This window comes from Medicago sativa, chromosome 7, assembly GCF_051527215.1.
Source record: "Medicago sativa cultivar Bolivia chromosome 7, Bolivia_mono, whole genome shotgun sequence".
Classification (NCBI taxonomy): Eukaryota; Viridiplantae; Streptophyta; class Magnoliopsida; order Fabales; family Fabaceae; genus Medicago; species Medicago sativa.
Genome location: NC_140755.1, coordinates 64715912 through 64735614, shown reverse-complemented (window position 1 = coordinate 64735614; position 19703 = coordinate 64715912). Strand labels below are relative to the sequence as shown.

Genomic DNA, 19703 nt, shown 5'->3' with positions numbered 1-19703 from the left:
ATAATGCATTACAACCCGCAAACAAATCGACGACAAAAATGAAGAACTTCGTGAACTCGTCAATAACTGTTACCGTGACCTCATCAACACCGCCGACTCCATCGTCAACAAGAAAGCCTCATGCACCTCAATCTATTCTAACATCACCGCCGTTCGCGATCGCATTTGTTCTCTTTCGCAATCCGAATTTCAATCCTGAACAAAACCCCATTCCCAATCCGAGGCCAGACTTATGATATCGCGTGTTGTGTTAAGTATCTTGTTGATACACCGAGGAATATTTGGGGATGACTTGATGGAGGTTAAATTAAATTGGTTTTAGCAGTTTAGTTTACACAATTTTGGTTCCGTTTTAATTGGTTTGGTTCAGGTTCGTGAGCTGTGTTGGAATTAACAGTTCAATTCATGAACCAACATAAACATTTCGGTTATTATCAGTGTTGTTCGGTTTGGTTTTTCAGTTTTTTTTTGTTAACACCCCTAAATAATGGTGTCAAAAGACACGACAATTTTACTAAATTAGCTTTATTTAATATTGGTGTAATTCTTTGGAAGGAATATACACTCAATTAACAGTTGAAAGTAAAATAATAATTCTACGTTCCATTTAAAAAAAAATATACATTAAAAAGTGCAAGTGACATTTATTTTAAAACAATTTTTTTGGGTAAAACGACACTCATTTTTAAACAGAAGGAGTAAGTTATAAGTCATCAACTATCCAATGTTTTAAACAAATAGAGCAGTTCAACTTTTTTTTTTTTTTAAGGAAGAAATTCATTGCATTTCATTAGCTAAAATATGTCAAATACATGTAGGTACATCATCAATAATATGGGGCTAGGATTAGACAGGGCTTCCAGAGCTAACTCGTGAGCTACCCTATTTGCTTGCCTCCTGTTGAACTCAACATGAGAGTTCATAAATCTATCTACTAGCAGCTGTTTACAAGCAGTAATAATACACCCAAATCCGCTGCTATCATCTAAGCTAGAATTGACACAATCAACAACTTTTTTACAATCAAGTACAAAGTCGACATTATCAAACTGTTGATTAGAGATCCAATCCAAAGCTGTGTGTAGGCCAACAGCCTCCCCCACCTCTATGTCACAAAGAGGAGCAAACCATTTGTTCTTGCAAGAACAAAAGCACCATCCTCATCCCTAAGGCACATACCCAAACCAACCCTATTAAGAGAAGTGGAAAAGGATGCATCGATGTTGCATTTATACCTGCCAGGTGCCGGTTTCTTCCAGGTATCTTCTTCTTGTCTTGTAATTCGCACCTGTGATACGTTGGCTTGGGTGGTACTGCGCGACCTTATAGCTTGGGCTGCAAATAGAGCAGTTCAACTGTATCTCTAACTTTGTCTCTAGTTTATCCGTCAACCGCCATTGTTTTTTTAAAATCACCTTTATCCATGGTTTTTAAAACTCGGCTCGAACATTGACTCGGTAGGGGTACTGAGTCACTGGGTCAACGGTTGAACCACTGGGTCATTGGTCGAACCACATGACTAAACCGGATCAATTCGGATGACTCAGTTAGATAACCCAGTCTTAAAATTAAATTTATACAACTATTTAACCAGATTATATCGGATTGAATCGGTGACGCGGTCACTTTAAAAATAAAAAAAATAACACACGTAAAATAAAAATAAATATCAAACAATAATAATTTTATGGTAAATTCTATGGTAATAAAAATAAATATCAAACAATAATAATTTTATTGGTAAATTCTATGGTACACCCAAAAATTTGAGTGTACCGGTACACCAAATCGTTAAATTAATGATTAAATGAGTTGTTTTTTTTAAAGAAAAAAATTTATTTTCTGTCCTTGACAATTATAATAATAATTTTTTTTTGAAAGAATTTTAATAATAAAATAATAAAATCTTATTTACCAAATGCTTCGACGAAATAAAATTTACTTTTTTTGAATTTTTATTACTCATAATAAAGAATATTATTTATTTTTTATGAAAAAATGTTGAAAATCTTAATCCTTATTTATTAATTTTGTTACGTCTGCAGCAACTTAACCTAATTTTTTTCCCGCTCATTTGCTTTATTAGGTTTGCAATTATTTAACCTAACAAATTCCATCTAAAAAAATGCATTGCACACCAATTTCATTCCTATCCTCTTGCCTTTTTTTTTGAAGAAAATATTTTCTACTATATCAATGATCTTACGGGTTAAAGATTATTTATTGGTCTCTATTATAGTCGAGAAAACTCGTGCGACACACGGGTCAAAAGTCTAGTATATATAAATGTTAAACAGTGCTGATTAACCCTAATCCCGCCACTGTTTAACCTAATCCCGCCTTTTTTTAGGGTTTAAAAAACTCTTTGCAAGGGAAAACCCGCCACTGTTTAACCTAATCCCGTCTTTTTTGAGGGTTTAAAAAACTCTTTGCAAGGATTCGAACCCACAACATTATGGTTCCATGTAAGCACTCCAACCACTAAGCCAATAATTGTTTTTGTGATATAATTTTGATTCCACTACCTCATATCCAATACCAAACACCCTCATTAAAAAACTAATTAATCCCTTTTTCTTTCTTTACAGAATTGAACATTGAACGTTTCTGAACCATTATTCCTTTGATCTCAACCCAGAAGGCAGCGGTTTCCATCCATTTCTTCCCTTTTTTCCTTCGATTTATCCTAAAAATTGTGACTGTGATGCATATTTCGTCCATACTAACTTATTAATGGTATGATCACTAAACTAATTTTGATATAAATGCTATTTTATTCATTTTGATTTTGTGGATTGTGATTGTGTCAGTTTTGATGAAAGTTGATGCTTGAAATCCTATTGTGATTGTGTTAATTTCCTTGGTTTTCAATGCTTTAAATAATAAGACACTTAAGGCTTTAAGTAATAACACACTCATGCTTTAAATTGTAATGGTTACTATTGACACTTTCAATTCCAAATCGTATTTTCGAATGTTTAATAGTTACTTATCTACTCTTTTTAGACTGAATGTAACTTGATTTGTGATATTGAAAATGATTTTAATTTGAATTATTCAATAATATAATTGTAGTATTTATTGAAATCTAATACAAAATACATTAATCCAATTTGATGTTTATATTGTCAAAAAAATTGAAACAAACAAAAAATACCCCGTGCATCGCACGGGTCAAGGTCTAGTTTAATATAATTCTTATAAACAATAAAATGATGTTTTTTTCTTATGAAATGAGGTTTTCTAAAATATAAACATTGACAAATAACTTTTTATTTCATGAAATAATCGTTAGTTTACAAATTTATGGAGCAAGAGTACCGGTACACCTCAATTTATGAGGTGTACGGTAGAAGTTCCCTAATTTTATAGGTTAATTGCTTAAATTCAAAACATAGTCACAACTCAAAAATTTTGAGTTATGACTAGTGGTTGTGAGCAATAACTTAACGGTTTTTCAACTCCTAAACGCAAAGCTCGAATGATCTTCTATTCTGCCACTTTAATTTCATTCCACCAATACATCGATTCGTAGCCAGTCCACTTCTATATTTTTCAATTTTCAATAATTCAAATACTAGTTTCAAGAATTGACAATCAATAGGCACATTAATTTAGACTACAAGTGCTTAAATGAAAAGAAAATTTCAGTAAAGTAACCTTGCAATCACGTTACGCACCAGTATATATGAATGCTCAAAACGTTACAGTCCACAAACACTTTCTTTCCAGTTTTCTAAAAATAAATTTCCATAGTTCTTAAATTGCAAATTTGTTTATTCTTTCTTATTTGCTATGGCTGCTCCTACTAAAACAGAGGAGGGAGTTACCTTGAAACTTCTTGTGAACAAAGACACCAACAAAGTCTTGTTTGCTGAAGCCGAGAAAGATTTTGCAGATGTTCTATTTAGCTTCTTGACACTGCCTTTAGGAACTATTGCAAGACTTGTAGAGAAAGAGACAAGCATGGGATCATTCACAATTGGTTGTCTGAACTCGCTCTATCATTGCGTGGAGGATCTCGATGAAGGGTGTCTGGGAACGTGGATAAGGAAGGCCAGCTAACTCATCAGAAGATTATTGTAGCAGTCTTAAACTTAATATTGATGACACTGAGCCCAGAGTACTTCTTATGCACTACGTTTCCTTGCTCTAAATACCTGAATCGTTTGAGGATTTCCTTTAACAAATATAACTGCCAAGAGTGCGGGAATCCTTTGAACCGTTCAGTTATGATGAAAAAATTCTGCAATGGATTTGTGAACAGGGGTGCAACTTTTATTATTAAGGATGATTTGACTGTCATGCAAAACTCCATGGATATTACAAACTTTTCTCTGCTACAGAACTTAGGAATAAAAAGTGCAAGTTCTGTGAAGGAAATGACTGTCACTGTCACTAAAGAAAAGGTTTTATATTTCAATTTCTTGTTTTATGGCTAAATGTTTGGTTGTTTAGTAATAGGTATTGGATCAATTCGTTTTTAAATGACTTGTATTTTACAGGTATTGGATCTACTAAAATGTTCTTTGGTATCAAAGACACCACTGACAGATTTGTTTTTAGGGGAAAATAAAGACAGAAAACCATCCATAGAGGGGCCAAGATTCTTCTCTTGTGGTTTTGAGAACAATAGTGATAGAATCCAAATCACTGTGAAGCTTATTATAAGAAAATCGGACAACAAATTATTGTATGTGCAAGGGGATTACGATTTTGCGAACAAACTTTTAAGCTTCCTTGTTTCTCCTTTGGGGGGAATTGTACGTTTAATAGGAGGGAGTTCATTGGGAAGCATTGATGCTTTGCATAATAGTATAGCTGATTTGGATAATTTTGAATGTTTTGTTTCGAAAGAAGCAAGGGACATGATTGTTGTTCCTCAATTGGCCCGTCAATATTTTGATTTAAGCGAGGAAAAATTGTCAGTTGGAAGATATCGGAGTTATTACTGTTATTATGAACCTCGAAAATACAATATGGAAGGTATTGGTCACAATCAAGTTTTCATTACCAATGAACGTTTTAATTATTTAGGAAATTGTTGTGAATTGTATCATCAATCACCTACACTGACTTGCTACGAACGTTATGTCATGGGACCAAGAATTTACGTGGTCACGGATGACCTGGTCATTTCACCTTTGTCTCCAATCACCCTTTTACATTTACTCAACCATTTTGAAACTTCTGTTGACGATCTGAAGGAGAAGGTTGTCACTATTGGCATCAAAGAGGTAATAGACCATAAAGCTATATTACCTCTTATTTTTCTGCTTTTGTGTTTGAACTTCGAAGTTTAATGTTAGACTGACTTAGGAAGTATTTTATAGCAAATGTTCACTTTAGCTTGTTTTCATTTTGCAGTGTCTCAGCATATTGAAGGCGGCTTTAACATCAACATCTGCTCTATCAAACGGTCTTGCTCACTTGCTAACTGAAGTTAAGGAGGAGATATGTGAATGAGGACAATAGAATAATAATGTGTTGTGCTTTTAACATATGTGTGAGAGTGAAGTTTGTAAAAGACAATATCGCTTTATGTTAACTGTTTTGTGGGTGTTTTAAGTTTTGCTATATTATCTCTTCAAACTCTATTTTGATATTCTATGCATTGTAATGTTATTCGAAACCCTAACCGTCTCTTTGTTCAATTATATTATCTTTGAAACCCAAGAGCATGATTTGTTTCGCCTTAAACGACTCCTTGCTTCCACCGTTGAGTCCAAAAGATGGAGAAAGTGTTTGCTTTGACTAGTTCAATATGGTGTCCCATCTTTGGTTGATGAAATTTTTATTTTTGGGCTTGCGATTCCATTTAAGCATTATTATTTGTTGGCTGTAAGAGTTTGTCAATTCGTTCTTGTTTCATACACTTAAATTTGATATTGGCTTTGCAAAATTTTGATTTGCCTGTGTAAGTTACAGTATTGGCAGTTTGGTATTGTGTTGATTAAAAATTATGTTCTCGTTTTAAAGCTACATACAATTTAACATTTGAGTTCTTTGGAGCTATATGTTGATTGTGTGAATTTGCAATCCTTTAACCCTCGTTATAAAAGAATGCCAAAATATTTTGAGTATCATTTTTTAATTTATATTTATACTCACTAGTGTGTTTAGCTAAGCTCAAATGCCATGAATGTTTTGAAATTAAAGTTGATTGTTCTGTTTTAATTTTCTCAAAACAACTTTGTAGTATGTATGTCTTTTGATATAAGCGGAACATGTTGATCAATTTTGAACAACATCAGTATGAAAATTACAAAGATGCAAAGTCATGACAAAATTGAAGAGTTAAAAAAATATCAAAAAGTCAAGATGTTGCCCAATACCCTGCCACAACACCTGGAGAACACACAACAAAAATTACAAAATTTGGAAAGTCAAAATCTCTGCTATGACTTCCTGGCAGAGCAACCTTGCCATCCTAGCAGAACTTAAGTTATTGAAATAAACCCTCTCTGCGTTTGGAGCATTCAAACTACTTTCCATTCCATCTGTTTAATTGATAACCTGCTTAGCGTGCATTTACCTAGCCGCAAGGTGGCTGTGCGTGAATTTGCAGATCTATAATAGCCAAACTTCTACATATTGCAATGATTTGAAGTTTTTACAGAGAAAACATGAATGATTGTTTTATTTAGGATAAAAAATGGCAAATTCAACTCTTGGAAACAAGATTGAAGATCTGGATTTCATCCTTTGAATATGCAATTTCTAAAAGTATTTGTTAAAAAAAAAAAACTATTATGAGTAGACAAGTTTATCAGTATTATGATATAGATTATAGATGAACCTCTTTAACTCTACTTAAGCTAAGTAATTCAGGTCATTATTATGATATCTTTGCTTCTGTATTCAATTCTTATCATTATGATCCTTATGACCTAGTAGTTACAACGAGGAGATTCAGAATCCTAATCTTTATTTATTATTCAAAAAAAAAAAAGATCCTTTTTATTTATCATTAATTGTTATAACTAAGAGAGAAGTTGTGGTAGCCATAGAGGTCCCTTCATTCTAACCTCTCAAGAGTTTTGTTGATACTCCTTCTCCGATAAATCAAGCGTTCGGGTATTCTTTGGGAGGGGTTCTTCCTGAAGCATTTTCTCACCGTCCAGCGTCTGTTAAGGGACATCATTTCTCCATCCGACTTGCAATATTTTATTGATAGAGGCTCGTCGTGGAAAAAGAATTTAATTGCAGGAGAGCTTCCTTCCATTCTGTAAGTCATGACCGTGCATTGCGCTTCACTTCTGGCTGTGGTGTCAGCAACTGAAGAAACTCAGTCTCCAAGAGGCAAACGTCAATTTGGAAAGAAAATAGTGGAAAAAGAACATTTTCTTAGCTGAGTAGTTTCAAGATACCTCCACTTCATGGGAAGCACCAAAAGAGCGGGTGAAGTAGTTGGCGGCTAAATCCACACAATTGGAGTTGACACAAAAAAATCTCTTAATTATCCCAACTGAGAAGGTGGAATCTCTCTTCTTATTTGAGAAGATAAAAAGAAAAATACATTTCCCATTTGGAGGCCTTGAGGAAGCAAAACGAGAGTAATTTGAAGGAGTTTCCCGATAAACTTGCCGCCAGCTAAGTGGATAAGAATGCCCTCTTCTATAATTTCTTTGTAAAGTCTTTTGATAATGCAGTGCATGAGATGATAAGACCACTGCAAAGTTAGAGTTTGAGCTTGCTTCTATGCTCGATGAGGTTACTCATGATGTACTTCAGGTGCAGACAACTAATGATTGTTAGGGAGATCCAGATGTAGAAAAGTCGACTTATCTCCATCACTTTTTTGTGCTTCTAAGTAATGCCAAAGACTGCATTTTTGTATTAGGTTATATATATATATAGGTAAGCAACTACTCCTTTTTAACATTGTTTTTTTTTTCTTGTGCAGTGTCTAAGCATGTTCAAGGCATCTTTTACCTCAACATAACAAATGGGCTTGGACATTTGGTGAACGAAGTACAAAGTTTGTTAAAAAGCTCATTCCTAGATTTACTACGTTATGTTTATTTCGATTTCAGTTGTAACATATTTACGTAGTTTTAAATTAAGAGTCACATTTATGCAACGAGCGGGTTGGTTTCTGTTCTCTTTGTCTGTTTATCTTATATTTTGTATAATCTATTACATAACCTTGTACTAGATAACCAACCATAGACGGCCCTTTTTTCATGAAATTTCCACTCTGTAGGCCTCCAAATGACCCTTTAGATTTACATTTACATCAATTAGTTTTACATGAAGAGGTAGCACGTCGAAATAGGTTTACTAAGAACTGAATTTAGAAGGGCACCTCTACCCCTTTCATTAGGGTGGACGACATCATTGAAATCACTATCAACATGAATTAGGTAAATTGATGGATGACCTGAAGATGATCAGTGTTCCTTAGGTAACATATACCTCCTGCAACCATCAAAGGTATCAAATATAACGATTACTCAGAGCCACACATTGTAATACTGAATAACTTCTGTATTATACTGCATTTCTCAAAAAGTCAATAACTCTTCCGCCAAGCAATCGTTTAAAATTACAAGTCACCCATTTGTATGCTTCTCTGTTTAATTAGTTAAGACTAAGTACTATTAACTCGTATTCTTTGTGCCTAGTTTAGTTCATTCCAAACATGATTAACCTTTGGATTCACATCCCACCAAAAACCAAAACATTTTCAACAAAAAATAATAATCTCAATAGCAAAATTTCAACAACTGAGGATACACTGAAAACATGCCATAGTTGAGAATATTTATATATATCAAAAAAGCTTAACCTAAACAAAAAGAAAATAGTAATTCTTATGCTCATAGAATCTTCTAATGAGTTACCAGTTACGTAAAAATCCAGTAAGCTTTGAGCTATAAAACAGAAACAAAGCATTTACAAAAAAACATTTACAAAGCATAAAATGGGATTCCATCTAGAGCTGTAAAACAGAAACAAAGGATTTACAAAAAAAAAAACATTTATAAAACAACTTAGTACTGTAGTGCTTTTGTTAATTTCAAGAACTAACATTTAATAGCCAATAGATGATCTTACTTGCATAAAATGGAAAATGGAAAAAAATTATGAGCAACGTGAATTGGTAATCTCAAAAGTCAAAGCACACCCCTTATAAGTTTAATGCTCCAAACCACTAACAAAGTTACAATCAACAAAAGCACTTTCGAGTTTTAAATACTATAAATTTCCATAAATTTCCAAACATCGTTTTCTAGGTGCTACTTCCGGCCATGTCTTCTACTCAAACAGACGAATATGTGCCGTTGAAACTTGTGGTGAATGAAAAGAGAAACGAACTCATTTGCTGAAGCAGGAAATGACTTAGTTGATGTTCTTTGTAGCTTCTTAACATATATATTAGGAACCATTGCAAGTCTTCTACAGAAAGACACAAACGTTGGACCGGTTACAATTGGTTGTCTCAACAATCTCTATTAAAAAAGAGGCAAGCAAAGAAATGTTATTGCAGCCAAGTTACTCAACATTGATGACACTCAGGCCACAAAGTACTACATGTGTAATCGTAAAGGGTGTTTTTTGCATGGGATCACTCTTGTATTTTCAGCACTTCAACAACATGTTTTGAGCAAGGGCTTCGCATGATCCCTCTTGATAGTTTGAAAGGAAAAGGTTTTATACAACTTTCCTTGTTTCCATAGCTTAATTTCCTATACTCGTCACTTTTTAATATTTCATGCATAAATTATTTTATATTGATTAGGAATGTTCTTAGGAATGAAAACAACCAGTGGACAGGTATCAAGCATTTTTTCCTGTGATGTTCAAAACACTAACGACATTCAAATCGAAGTGAAGCTAGTGATAAGAAAATCAGATGGAAAGATATTGTACGCTCAAGGGGGTTATTATTTTGCAAACTTTCTTTTAAGTTTTCTCAAATTTCCTTTGGGAGGAGTTAAACGAATATTCGGAGGAAACTGTTCTTTGGGGAGTATTGATTCTTTGTACTGTAGCATACTGGATCTAGATGAAAGCAAATATTTTGTTACAAAAGAAGGCATCATTGACCTCAACAGAAGCTCTCACAAATGGTTTTGGACACTTGGTGACTGAAGTACAAGAGGGAAAATGAGATCCGTCAACATACGTTAGAGGGAAACTGAGATCATTCAGAATCCGTCAACATTATGTTGTGGTTATTTCAATTTCGGATATAACAACTCTATCTAATTTTGATATATTTTTTTTTTAACTGGTTACTGAGTTTCAAATTAATAGTGACATTTATGCTGGGTCTGTTTCGAACATGAAACTTAGAAAGAGAGATTTTTATCTTTCAATTGTCTATATTTCATAACTTTTGGTGTTACTCTTTTCAGTCTTTACCAACTATCATATCACAATTTTCTAGACTAAGTTATTCTGATCACAATTTTCTCATCACAATTTTCTGTTGTAGATATAATAGTAACCAAAATATCACAATTGTGACACTTATATAGAACTAAGAGGTGTTCCTCAGGCAACATATACCTCATAGACAAACCAAATACTACCTTAACAATTCCTTACAGAAACACTGTTGAATTAATATGCTGATCTGCATATACTGAACTTCCCAAAAAGTCACGACTCCTTTTTCAAATCTTTTTTCTACACCCTCAGCCAAGCTTACGAATAATTATGCAACTCACGCATCTGTAGAATCATTTGTTTTATTAGTTAAAACTCAGCACTCCACACTCGTATTATTTGTGCCTAGTCTACCTCAAATCAAAATATACATTTAACATTTGGATCGACAACCCACCAAAAACAAAAACAATTTCAACAGAAAAATAATTTCAATATCAATTCAAGTAACTAGCAGACTGAGGACACATATGGAATCTTTGTTCCTGAACTCCACGTCTTTTGCTGATTAATCACAAATTTTTCTTCCAGTTTCTTAATTGACACTTTCATTTCGCATTTTATGCAATTAACACAGGACTCCAGTGTGTTAGGCCACTGTCAACATCCACTATATGGATAAAGCATATATGTCCTTCACTTCATATCAAGTATAATTTATCGAAGACAAAAGCTGCGTATCCTCCTGTCTTGATTTATCAGTATTTTCAGTTAAAAATTTGCAAGAAGCCACAACCCACAAAGCATTTGCATACAAAATTTATAAAATTAAAATAAAGAAATGGCTTGGAGAGAATTACATCAAAATCTGTAAAGCACCCACTTCGATATATCTACTAACCTGATTTGTCAATTTCTTTTGAACCTGCATGAGCTGCAACAACCAACTTTGCTTTACAAACAATAGGAGGATCGCGGATATAACGATTTGAACATGTGAATCTCTTTAGTAATTAGAAATCATGACTAGTAGAAGGACAGGAGTATAAGCTCCATTCTGAATAGGCATGTACATTGTGAAGGCATGTTCCTTGATTAGAAGAACTCGTAAATGTATGTAAAGGCATCAAACCATTCACCTAAATTTAGTCTGACACGATCTAGAGTGCACAAAAGTTGTTTTTTATCTCTGGATGTTGTGGGAACACACTTGGCAACAAGGATCTATCATCCAATCATCTATTCATGTATTTTTCTTCATAAACTCACAGTGTATGTTTAATTTTATTATGAGTAGCTAGTTTTCTTTTATTAGATCATGTAGAAATATTATAAACAAAGTTGTGTTCAGATTTAAATAATTTATATCTATAAATAAAATTAATTAAACAACATAAAATATTAATGGTTAAAATCCTTTAACCAACAAATATTGACTTCAGTCTTTAAGACAACAATAGATAGAAAGTATTCAAAATAAAATTCATGCATATAGGCATTATGTAGTCCATCAATAGTATAAGAATCGAAATATGCCTCATAATGGAGCAGAGATTACAAAAACCTTTTTGCACAGCGCCGCGCATAATTTGCTCATCTCTTTCTACCACCACGCTCTCTCAATGCTAGGGAAAGTGTTTCTCCTCCACTAACATTCACTACAAGAAAGCTTGAGTATTCCGACCAAAAATTTCCGAGGAACAATGGTTTCTCGCTGAAATTAAGGATTTCCGAGGAACTTTTTCCTCGGTATGTCCATGTCAGAATCTCTGCTCCTCCTACCTGCAAAGTCAGTGTGGTGCGCTTTTCCAAGTTAAATACCGAGGAAAATGTTCCTCGGAAAACATGTTGTCATTATCAAATTCTTTTCAAAGCGTGTAACAAGGATTTTGATATATTTGGGAGCACATTCCTCTCTGTCTCACTCTCTCTCTCTCTCTCTCTCAAGGTTAGATCTAGCGCTTCTCACTCACTCACAGAACCAAACTCGGCAATTTTCCTTCTCACAATTGAAGAACTCTCACCAAATCCTCCTCAGTAACCAAAGCTGGGTCACACAACCATTGAAGAACTCAATCAAATATTCAAAGGTATTCTCATCCTTTTGTTGTATGATTTGGTGATTAGGGTTTATAATCTTTGAAATATTTTTAGTGATTCTTCTCAAATCTTTCAATAGAAGCTAAAAAGAATCAAGCTGAGTTGCTGGACTGTTTTTGGACAGTTTCCTTTGCTTGTTCTTGCTGGACTGTTTTCTTGTGGCTATTGGTTCGCTTGTTTAAGTGACAGTGGTTCCTTTGGCTTTTTAGCAGGTTTTTATAGGTTGTACTTTTTCTGGTTCGGCTGTATGTTGTTTTGTTGCAGGATTATTCTGTACTTTGGATTTTGTATTTGTAGGCATCAATTCTCTTTTGAAACGTCTAATTAAGAAGAATGAAAACTCATGTTCATTTTTTTCTCACTATTCTTTCTTTCTGTTTAAGAAGAATGAATCAAAACTCATGAAAAAGTTAACCAAGTCATGTCTATCTTTGGCTCACTATTCTTTCTTTCTGTTTTATATAATGTTAATTTTTTATTTATTAAAGAATTAAATTTGACGTGAAGAAAATATTTTCACATACAAACTAGCTAATTTTCAAAAAAATAAAATAAAAATAAATACAAACTAGCTATTTGGAGTATAAGCCAATCTTTTGTTCGCAATGTTATTGTAATTAGCTTCATACACTTGATTCAATATTGAAATTGAAGTTGTGATTAACTTGCTTTTTTTTTTTATCACTATATGTATTGTTGAATTGAGCTTTAATGTAACTTGTACTCTCATTTAGCCTTTTTTCTAGGATTACTATTTATTTTGAAATGCATATGTGTGCTACTGCTATTTTGAAATTCGAAATTTAAAATTTGGCGCTTTTTTGAAATTTGGAATTTTAAAACATTTGGCTCTTCTTTAGAAATTTGAAATTTAAAAACAGGCACTTTTTGAAATTTAAAATTTTGAAACAGGAAAATAATTATAATTTTATTTTTTTTAAATATAATACATTACGAGGACAAAGTTCCTCGGAAATGCTAGTCACTTCTATGTCAGCCACAACAGGAGCGCCAGTCTGGTGTCAGCCGTCACATCTTAATTCCGAGGACATATTTCCTCGGAAACAAAAGTTCCTCGGAAATTTCCTCGGTATTTGGATTGCAACCAACTATTTTTCCAGGACATGAGTTCCTCGGAAAAAGTTGGTATTCCGAGGAGATTTGGACGATTTCCGAGGAATTTTGTGCCTCGGAATTTTAGTGCTTTCTTGTGGTGATTGTAACGTGCAAGTGACATTTTGTCCTTGAGAAAGCCTTGCTTTCCACTCAATTTCTGCTTGTTAGCAGGGAGTTGGATCTGCCCAGCAATTTTTTTCTTCAGGCTGCCAACAGTTTCAGACAGAGATTGCACAGTTATTTCCAGAACTTGTCCTTTGAGATTTCCTTCATCAACATAAGGAACAGATATACTGATGCGAGCAGGTCCCTGATGCTGAGCCAGAAATTTATCCTCAGGGATCAGAGCAGAATCGTCATGCTTCTGCCTCTTTGGTTCTGGTTCGGGAGGAGCTTCCTCAGGTGGCGACGGTGGGGATACTCCTTGAGGAGGAGATGGTGGATGCATCATAGGCATCATCCATGACGGTGGATGAGGGTGAGGAACATCAGGTCGTGGAACAGGAACATGAGTGAACTGAGATCCAGGTGGTGGAGGAGGGCGGGCTGGCAGAAGAGACTGCATCATGTGCATGCCTGGTCTTGGTGGGGGCATTGGAAGGCCAATGCTATTAGGATTAGAATACTGCATGTTATGCATAGGACCACGAGGTAGATTCAAAGATAGTCCAGGTGGTAGTGGAAGAGGACGAACTGAAGGCATACCAGGTCTTGGAGGAGGTGCAGCTGGACCGACGAGGTTTTTAGATTCATTATTATAAGCATCATTTTGATCCTCACTTCCAATATTTGTTGAAATTGCTGGACTGAGGAGGTTTTTAGATTCATTATTATAACCAATACTACCGCTGTGACCATCCCATATAACCTGCTTAGGTCGCTTGTCAATTTTCTTCTCAATTTCAGCCTTAACAGCATTGGAAACCTCTTCCTCGGTAGTACCAAAAATATCAGGACGAGTCCGAGCAAGTCCAACAATGTTTTTAGAGATTTCATCATCCTGTGCCAGAGTGGTTTCTCGAATTTTAGCAAACATCCTTTCTTTCTGTTCTTTGTACTTCGGATCAATGAGAGAAATTCGCATGTGTTCTGACATTTCACTAATAGGAATCAGTTCACTGGTGATAGGAGAAACCACAAACTTGGTTGAATCACTATCTGCACGAAGCCTGTCTTCTGGTCTCTTCCAGTTCTTCACAATCCTAATTGGTGGTTCATGGTCTTCAGTAACCCTGACTTCACTATTCTTCCCTTCATCATTGTCTTCCAAACTAGCATCTCTCGTTCCCTCTTCAACAAGCTGGGCCTCTTCCTCGTCCATTTCCATTTCTACTTCCTTCCCTGGCTCAACAGTATCTTCTTCCATAGGTGTTATCTTGCTTCTCTTTATCACCTCCTCAAATTTCATTGGAGGAGGTAATTCTTCATCCTCATCATCAGCAAAGTCTACTGATTCAACCACCACAAAATCATGCCAATCAACCATAGCCATTTGTATTCTTTCTTGCTCTATCTCATCTTCAGCCTTTTGCCTAGCGTGCTCTTGCGAACGCTCCCATTCTAGCCTATTCACACATCTTTCAAGCACGGTAGTCATGTCGACACTCTTCTTTAGCTTCTCTGTCAACCCCTTTGGAGGCATCAAAACCTTTGAATATGCATCAGCAAGGGAAGTGAAAAATGTAAACATGTTGTGAGTTGGTTTCATGAAATGAAATTGGGGGTTATTAATCTCCCTACTTGTCAATCCCGTCAGAAAGGATTTCCCATTACGAGCCACAAATTGTGCTGTAAGCTTTATTATATCTAGCTCCTCCCTTGTAATGCCTTCAGGAAGCCTAACTGTATACTGCTCAGCCTCGGGAGGATCAAGTACTTTCTTTACTGGTTTAAACCGGGCAGAAATATCAGGCTTCTCCGTAGTTGCTACATCGATACTATCAGTTTCCGGTGCAGCCCTAGGTTTATGAGTAGAAGATTGATTCTGACTACGAAACTCAGAAAGCATGTGCTGGTAATATGCATGATAGGGGTCAGATGGATTGAGGAAATTAAACTTGGGATTGCCCGCATAATTAGCAATAATCCTCTTTTCAAATTCAAGACCCATTTTAGCAACGAACCGAGAGGTTTTATCAATAATGGTTTTAATGTCTGGAGGGGGGTGAATTATTCCAATAGTTCTAGTGTGTGTGGCAACAGTTGTCGGTGCTGCTTCCTCGATCACCACCTCCCCAAGATTTCCATCAGTGGGAGGAGCGGGTAGAGGAAGTATAGGCATGATGACGAAGTTTGTCGCTGCTTATGGGAGTTTGTCGCTGATAGATAAGTAAAGAAAGAGTTAATGAATTATGAATGGAAAAAGAGTGGATGAAAATAAATACCTTTGAGGAGAGCAACCAAACCGCAGAACAGGACGGTAAAGAAAGAAAGCGGGAGCGATCAACTCTCAAAACGCGATCAGCAAGTGAAGTGACTCAAAATAAATTAAGGATGATGAGTATATATATTCATATCGATTATTAGTTTGTCGGTGCTTAAGGGATTTAGGGTAAATTTATGCTATTTTGTTGTGAATGATCCTTCAAACACACGTAATAATGGGTCTAGAACAATTAGTTCAAATATATTAAATTAGATAAAAAAAATTAATTTTTTATTCTCTCTAAAGCATGAATAAAAACATTGTATAGTTTTGAGGATATATATTTTTATGTCTAATATGGACCCCGTGCAACAATGGATCTCTTATTTTTAGTAAATTTTAATAGAATATAATTTTGGATCTTAATAAGAATGAATTAAAAAATTAAATCTATTATTTATTATCTAATTATGAAATTTAATGTTTACCAAAAATATAATTTTACTCCTTCCTAATTTTTTGACACGTCATCAAAATTATATCCTTTTGTGTTTTTTGTTTAATTTTTTCTCTCAAAGAAATTAAAACAAACTCACTTGATAAAACACACTAACTTAATCTTTGTTTTAAGAACAAACAAACTTAATCTTTTTTTTTTGAACTGGCCAAACAAACTTAATCTTAATCTCAATCGAAACAAATTTTACTAAAATTCAACTTCTAAATATCTAAAGAGTTGTGAAGCCCCGATACTTCAAAATGGATGAGGTATCGTATCTCCTGCGTATCTTGCACCGATACCTGCCCGATACTTTCCAATACGTATCAAGAGAGTATCCGAAGATTAAATTTTATTTTTTTAAAAAATAATTATCCGATACTTCCCGATACGTATCAGGAGAGTATCCGATAATTATCTTACATCGCTACCTGCCCCGATAGTTCCCAATTAATGTTAACTAAAATAACTTAACTCTTGAGTACTGATGTGTTCTTTTTTGGATATAATGCTTTTTTTTTTATCGATATAGTATAATACTAACAATGTTCCTTTTGGATATAGTATAACACTGATGGTGCTCTTTTTATGATATATTGTGTATGTAATTGACTAATCATCACTCTCTTAATCGTCAATATTATTTATATTTATGTTAATGTGATACGAGCTTATGACTGATTTCTTTTGTTTGTTAATATATTTGCATATAAAAAAAAGGTTATAATTATATTGTACATTTAATTATATAATTTTTTTTATTAACGTATCCCAACCGTATCGTATCTTGATTTTTGAAATTTTTCCGTATCGACGTATCGGTGCAGTATCGTATCCGTATCGTATCTCGTATCCGGGCTTCACAAAGAGTTAAAAACAATCTACATTCTATAATCTTTTCCTAATTATGAAAGTTAACGACCATAGTAAAAACACAATTTTACCTCATCTTAATATTTTGACATCTCAACATATATTTATCTTTTTGTGTCTTTTGTAACAAAAGATTCTATTTAGCTGAGAGAGAAAATAACTTTCAAAAGATTGATGTGATTTTGTAAAAAAAAAAAAAAAAATCTTTTTATATTGATGTATCAAAACAATCTAAATTATTTTAAAAAATTATTATTACTATAAACAAACACAAAAAAGATTATGTTTTTTTATATAAAAATTTAAAAAAATCACTAAATTATTGAATTTCAATATTATTTTTATTTTAATTCGTAACAAACAAGACTTTTGTGGGTTTGTATAACTTAAAAAAATTATAGAGCATTTTGTTCTTTTGTTATAATTTTTTAAAAACTACGTTCAATAAAAAAAAATCTAGAAACTTCTTTAAATAAAAAGAGATTATAGTAACTTTCCAAAAAATATAAGAGGGAGAAAATCCTTTATCTTACTTACTAAAGCTTGTCAGGTCAAGTTAACCCTAACCCTAACCCTAAAGCTAGCATTTTCCCGCTTATTCTAAAGCATTTGTGCCGACTGTTGACCTTGTCGCCTTTAATACACGTCATAAAGTCATTTCATTACGGGTTGTAGTAACTGCCATTTATAACACGATTGCATATAATTTTAATTTTTGAAATAGAATAACACATGATTGCTGTATTAATTGTCATCCCAAATTAGACCCATGAATTACGTACAAAATTGTATAATGGAAATAAAATAAGAAAGAATTAATTGTATATTGATTAGCATTAAAACCACACGGTTGAAAATTTCTTTTAAAAATAAAAGAGGCCACATTGTTGCATATTAAAAATAACAACACCTTTTGCATATTAAAAGAAAACCACACATTTTGTATAATGCAGATAAAATAACACTCAATCAATTGTACATTAACTAACATTAAAACCACACGGTTGAAAATTTCTTTTTTTTTTTAAAAAAAAGGCCACACGGTTGCATATTAAAAAAAACAGCACCGATTTTTGTTTGTTAAAAAAAAAAAAAACAGCACCGTTTGCAAGTTAAAAAAAAAATTATGTCGACGCTTCACCTCCTCACCTTTAATACACGCCATAAAGTCATTTCATTGCATGTTGTAGTAACTGCCATTTATAACACGATTGCATATAATTTTAATTTTTAAAATAGAATAACACATGATTGCTGTCCGAAAAAAGTGGCCTACTTGAAATGAAAGAAAGGAAGTATTAATTGTCATCTCAAATTAGACCCGATAATTACGTACAAAATTGTATAATGGAAATAAAATAAGACACAATCAATTGTATATTGATTAGCATTAAAACCACACGGTTGCATATTAAAAAAACAACACCTTTTGCATATTAAAAGAAAACCACATGGTTTGCATAATGGAAATAAAATAACACCAATCAATTGTACATTAACTAGCATTAAAACCACATGGTTGAAAATTTCTTTTAAAAAAAAAAAGGCCACACGGTTGCATGTTAAAAAACTTGCATATACTACTGGTGTTCCTCAGGTAACATATACCTCCTGCAACCACCAAAGGTATCAAATATAACAATTACTCAGAGACACACATTGTTATGCTGAATAACTTCTTAGCCAAGCAATCGTTAAAAAACACAAGTCACACATATGCATGCTTCTCTTTTTAATTAGTCAAGACACTCGTATTCTTTGTGACTAGTTTAGCTCATTCCAAACATGATTAACCTTTGGATTCACATCCCACCAAAAACCAAAACATTTTCAAAATTTCAATAGCAAAATTTCAACAACTGAGAATACACTGAAAACATGCCATAGTTGAGAATATTTATATATATCAAAAAAGCTAAGCCCAAACAAAAATAAAATAGTAATTCTTATGCTCATAGAATCTTACCTAATGAATTACGTAAAAATCCAGTAAGCTTTGAGTCAGGAAGGCACATTTACACTTTATTCTCTGCAAGTGAATTGATACGAGCAATTCTTACATAGTCACAACCCTAAATAAAATTCATTTGAGCACACATATGAACTATTTCACTAACATAAGTATTTTTTAGATGTTGTTTTAAGTAGTGTTTGAGCTTTTAGCTTAACATTTTATTTACCTCGTCAAATTAGGATCGGTAACATAATTATTACGAACATAACTTTTTAAGCCTAACAAGTCACAACAACCTTACTTCTCGTATGATACCACTGAAGACCAACCTAACCACTTACAAATCAAATACCACACCTTAGCTACCCCACACTTAACAAAGAGATGATCGACCGAGTCAATGTAACTACCACAAAAAGCACAAACAACACCAACTGGATCAGTAAACAAAACTCTAG

General features: G+C 33.7%; 2 protein-coding genes across 3 annotated transcripts; one reads left to right on the top strand and one right to left on the bottom strand.

The window, feature by feature from the left end:
- The first annotated feature begins 3557 nt into the window (after positions 1–3557).
- On the top strand, positions 3558–5632 carry LOC146907684 (uncharacterized). Its single transcript, XM_085726189.1, has 3 exons — positions 3558–4409; positions 4506–5237; positions 5368–5632. Exons 1-3 carry the CDS (start codon positions 4107–4109, stop codon positions 5464–5466), a joined length of 1134 nt encoding a protein of 377 aa, XP_085582315.1. The 5' UTR covers positions 3558–4106; the 3' UTR covers positions 5467–5632.
- Positions 5633–11803: 6171 nt separating this feature from the next.
- LOC146907683 (putative splicing factor 3A subunit 1) lies at positions 11804–15988 on the bottom strand. Of its 2 annotated transcripts, none has more exons than XM_085727520.1 (2): positions 13658–15988; positions 11804–11994 (listed from the first exon to the last, which is right to left on the bottom strand). In XM_085727520.1, the coding sequence occupies exons 1-2, from the start codon at positions 15833–15835 to the stop codon at positions 11932–11934; spliced, it is 2241 nt and encodes a 746-aa protein (XP_085583646.1). In that variant the 5' UTR covers positions 15836–15988; the 3' UTR covers positions 11804–11931. The 2 variants fall into 2 exon arrangements, with proteins under 2 accessions (XP_085583646.1, XP_085583647.1); XM_085727521.1 differs by having other exon boundaries at positions 11804–11996; positions 13663–15988.
- Positions 15989–19703: the final 3715 nt, after the last annotated feature.

What these genes read in the sequence shown, in the direction of transcription:
- LOC146907684 (XM_085726189.1), top strand. Translation starts at nt 4,107, where the DNA reads ATGACACTGAGCCCAGAGTACTTCTTATGCACTACGTTTCCTTGCTCT. An exon ending in TCACTGTCACTAAAGAAAAG is followed by an intron (nt 4,410 to 4,505) that starts GTTTTATATTTC and finishes TGTATTTTACAG; the next exon opens with GTATTGGATCTACTAAAATG. An exon ending in TCACTATTGGCATCAAAGAG is followed by an intron (nt 5,238 to 5,367) that starts GTAATAGACCAT and finishes TTCATTTTGCAG; the next exon opens with TGTCTCAGCATATTGAAGGC.
- LOC146907683 (XM_085727520.1), bottom strand. Translation starts at nt 15,835, where the DNA reads ATGCCTATACTTCCTCTACCCGCTCCTCCCACTGATGGAAATCTTGGG. An exon ending in AAATGTCACTTGCACGTTAC is followed by an intron (nt 11,995 to 13,657) that starts AATCACCACAAG and finishes TTTCTTGTAGTG; the next exon opens with AATGTTAGTGGAGGAGAAAC.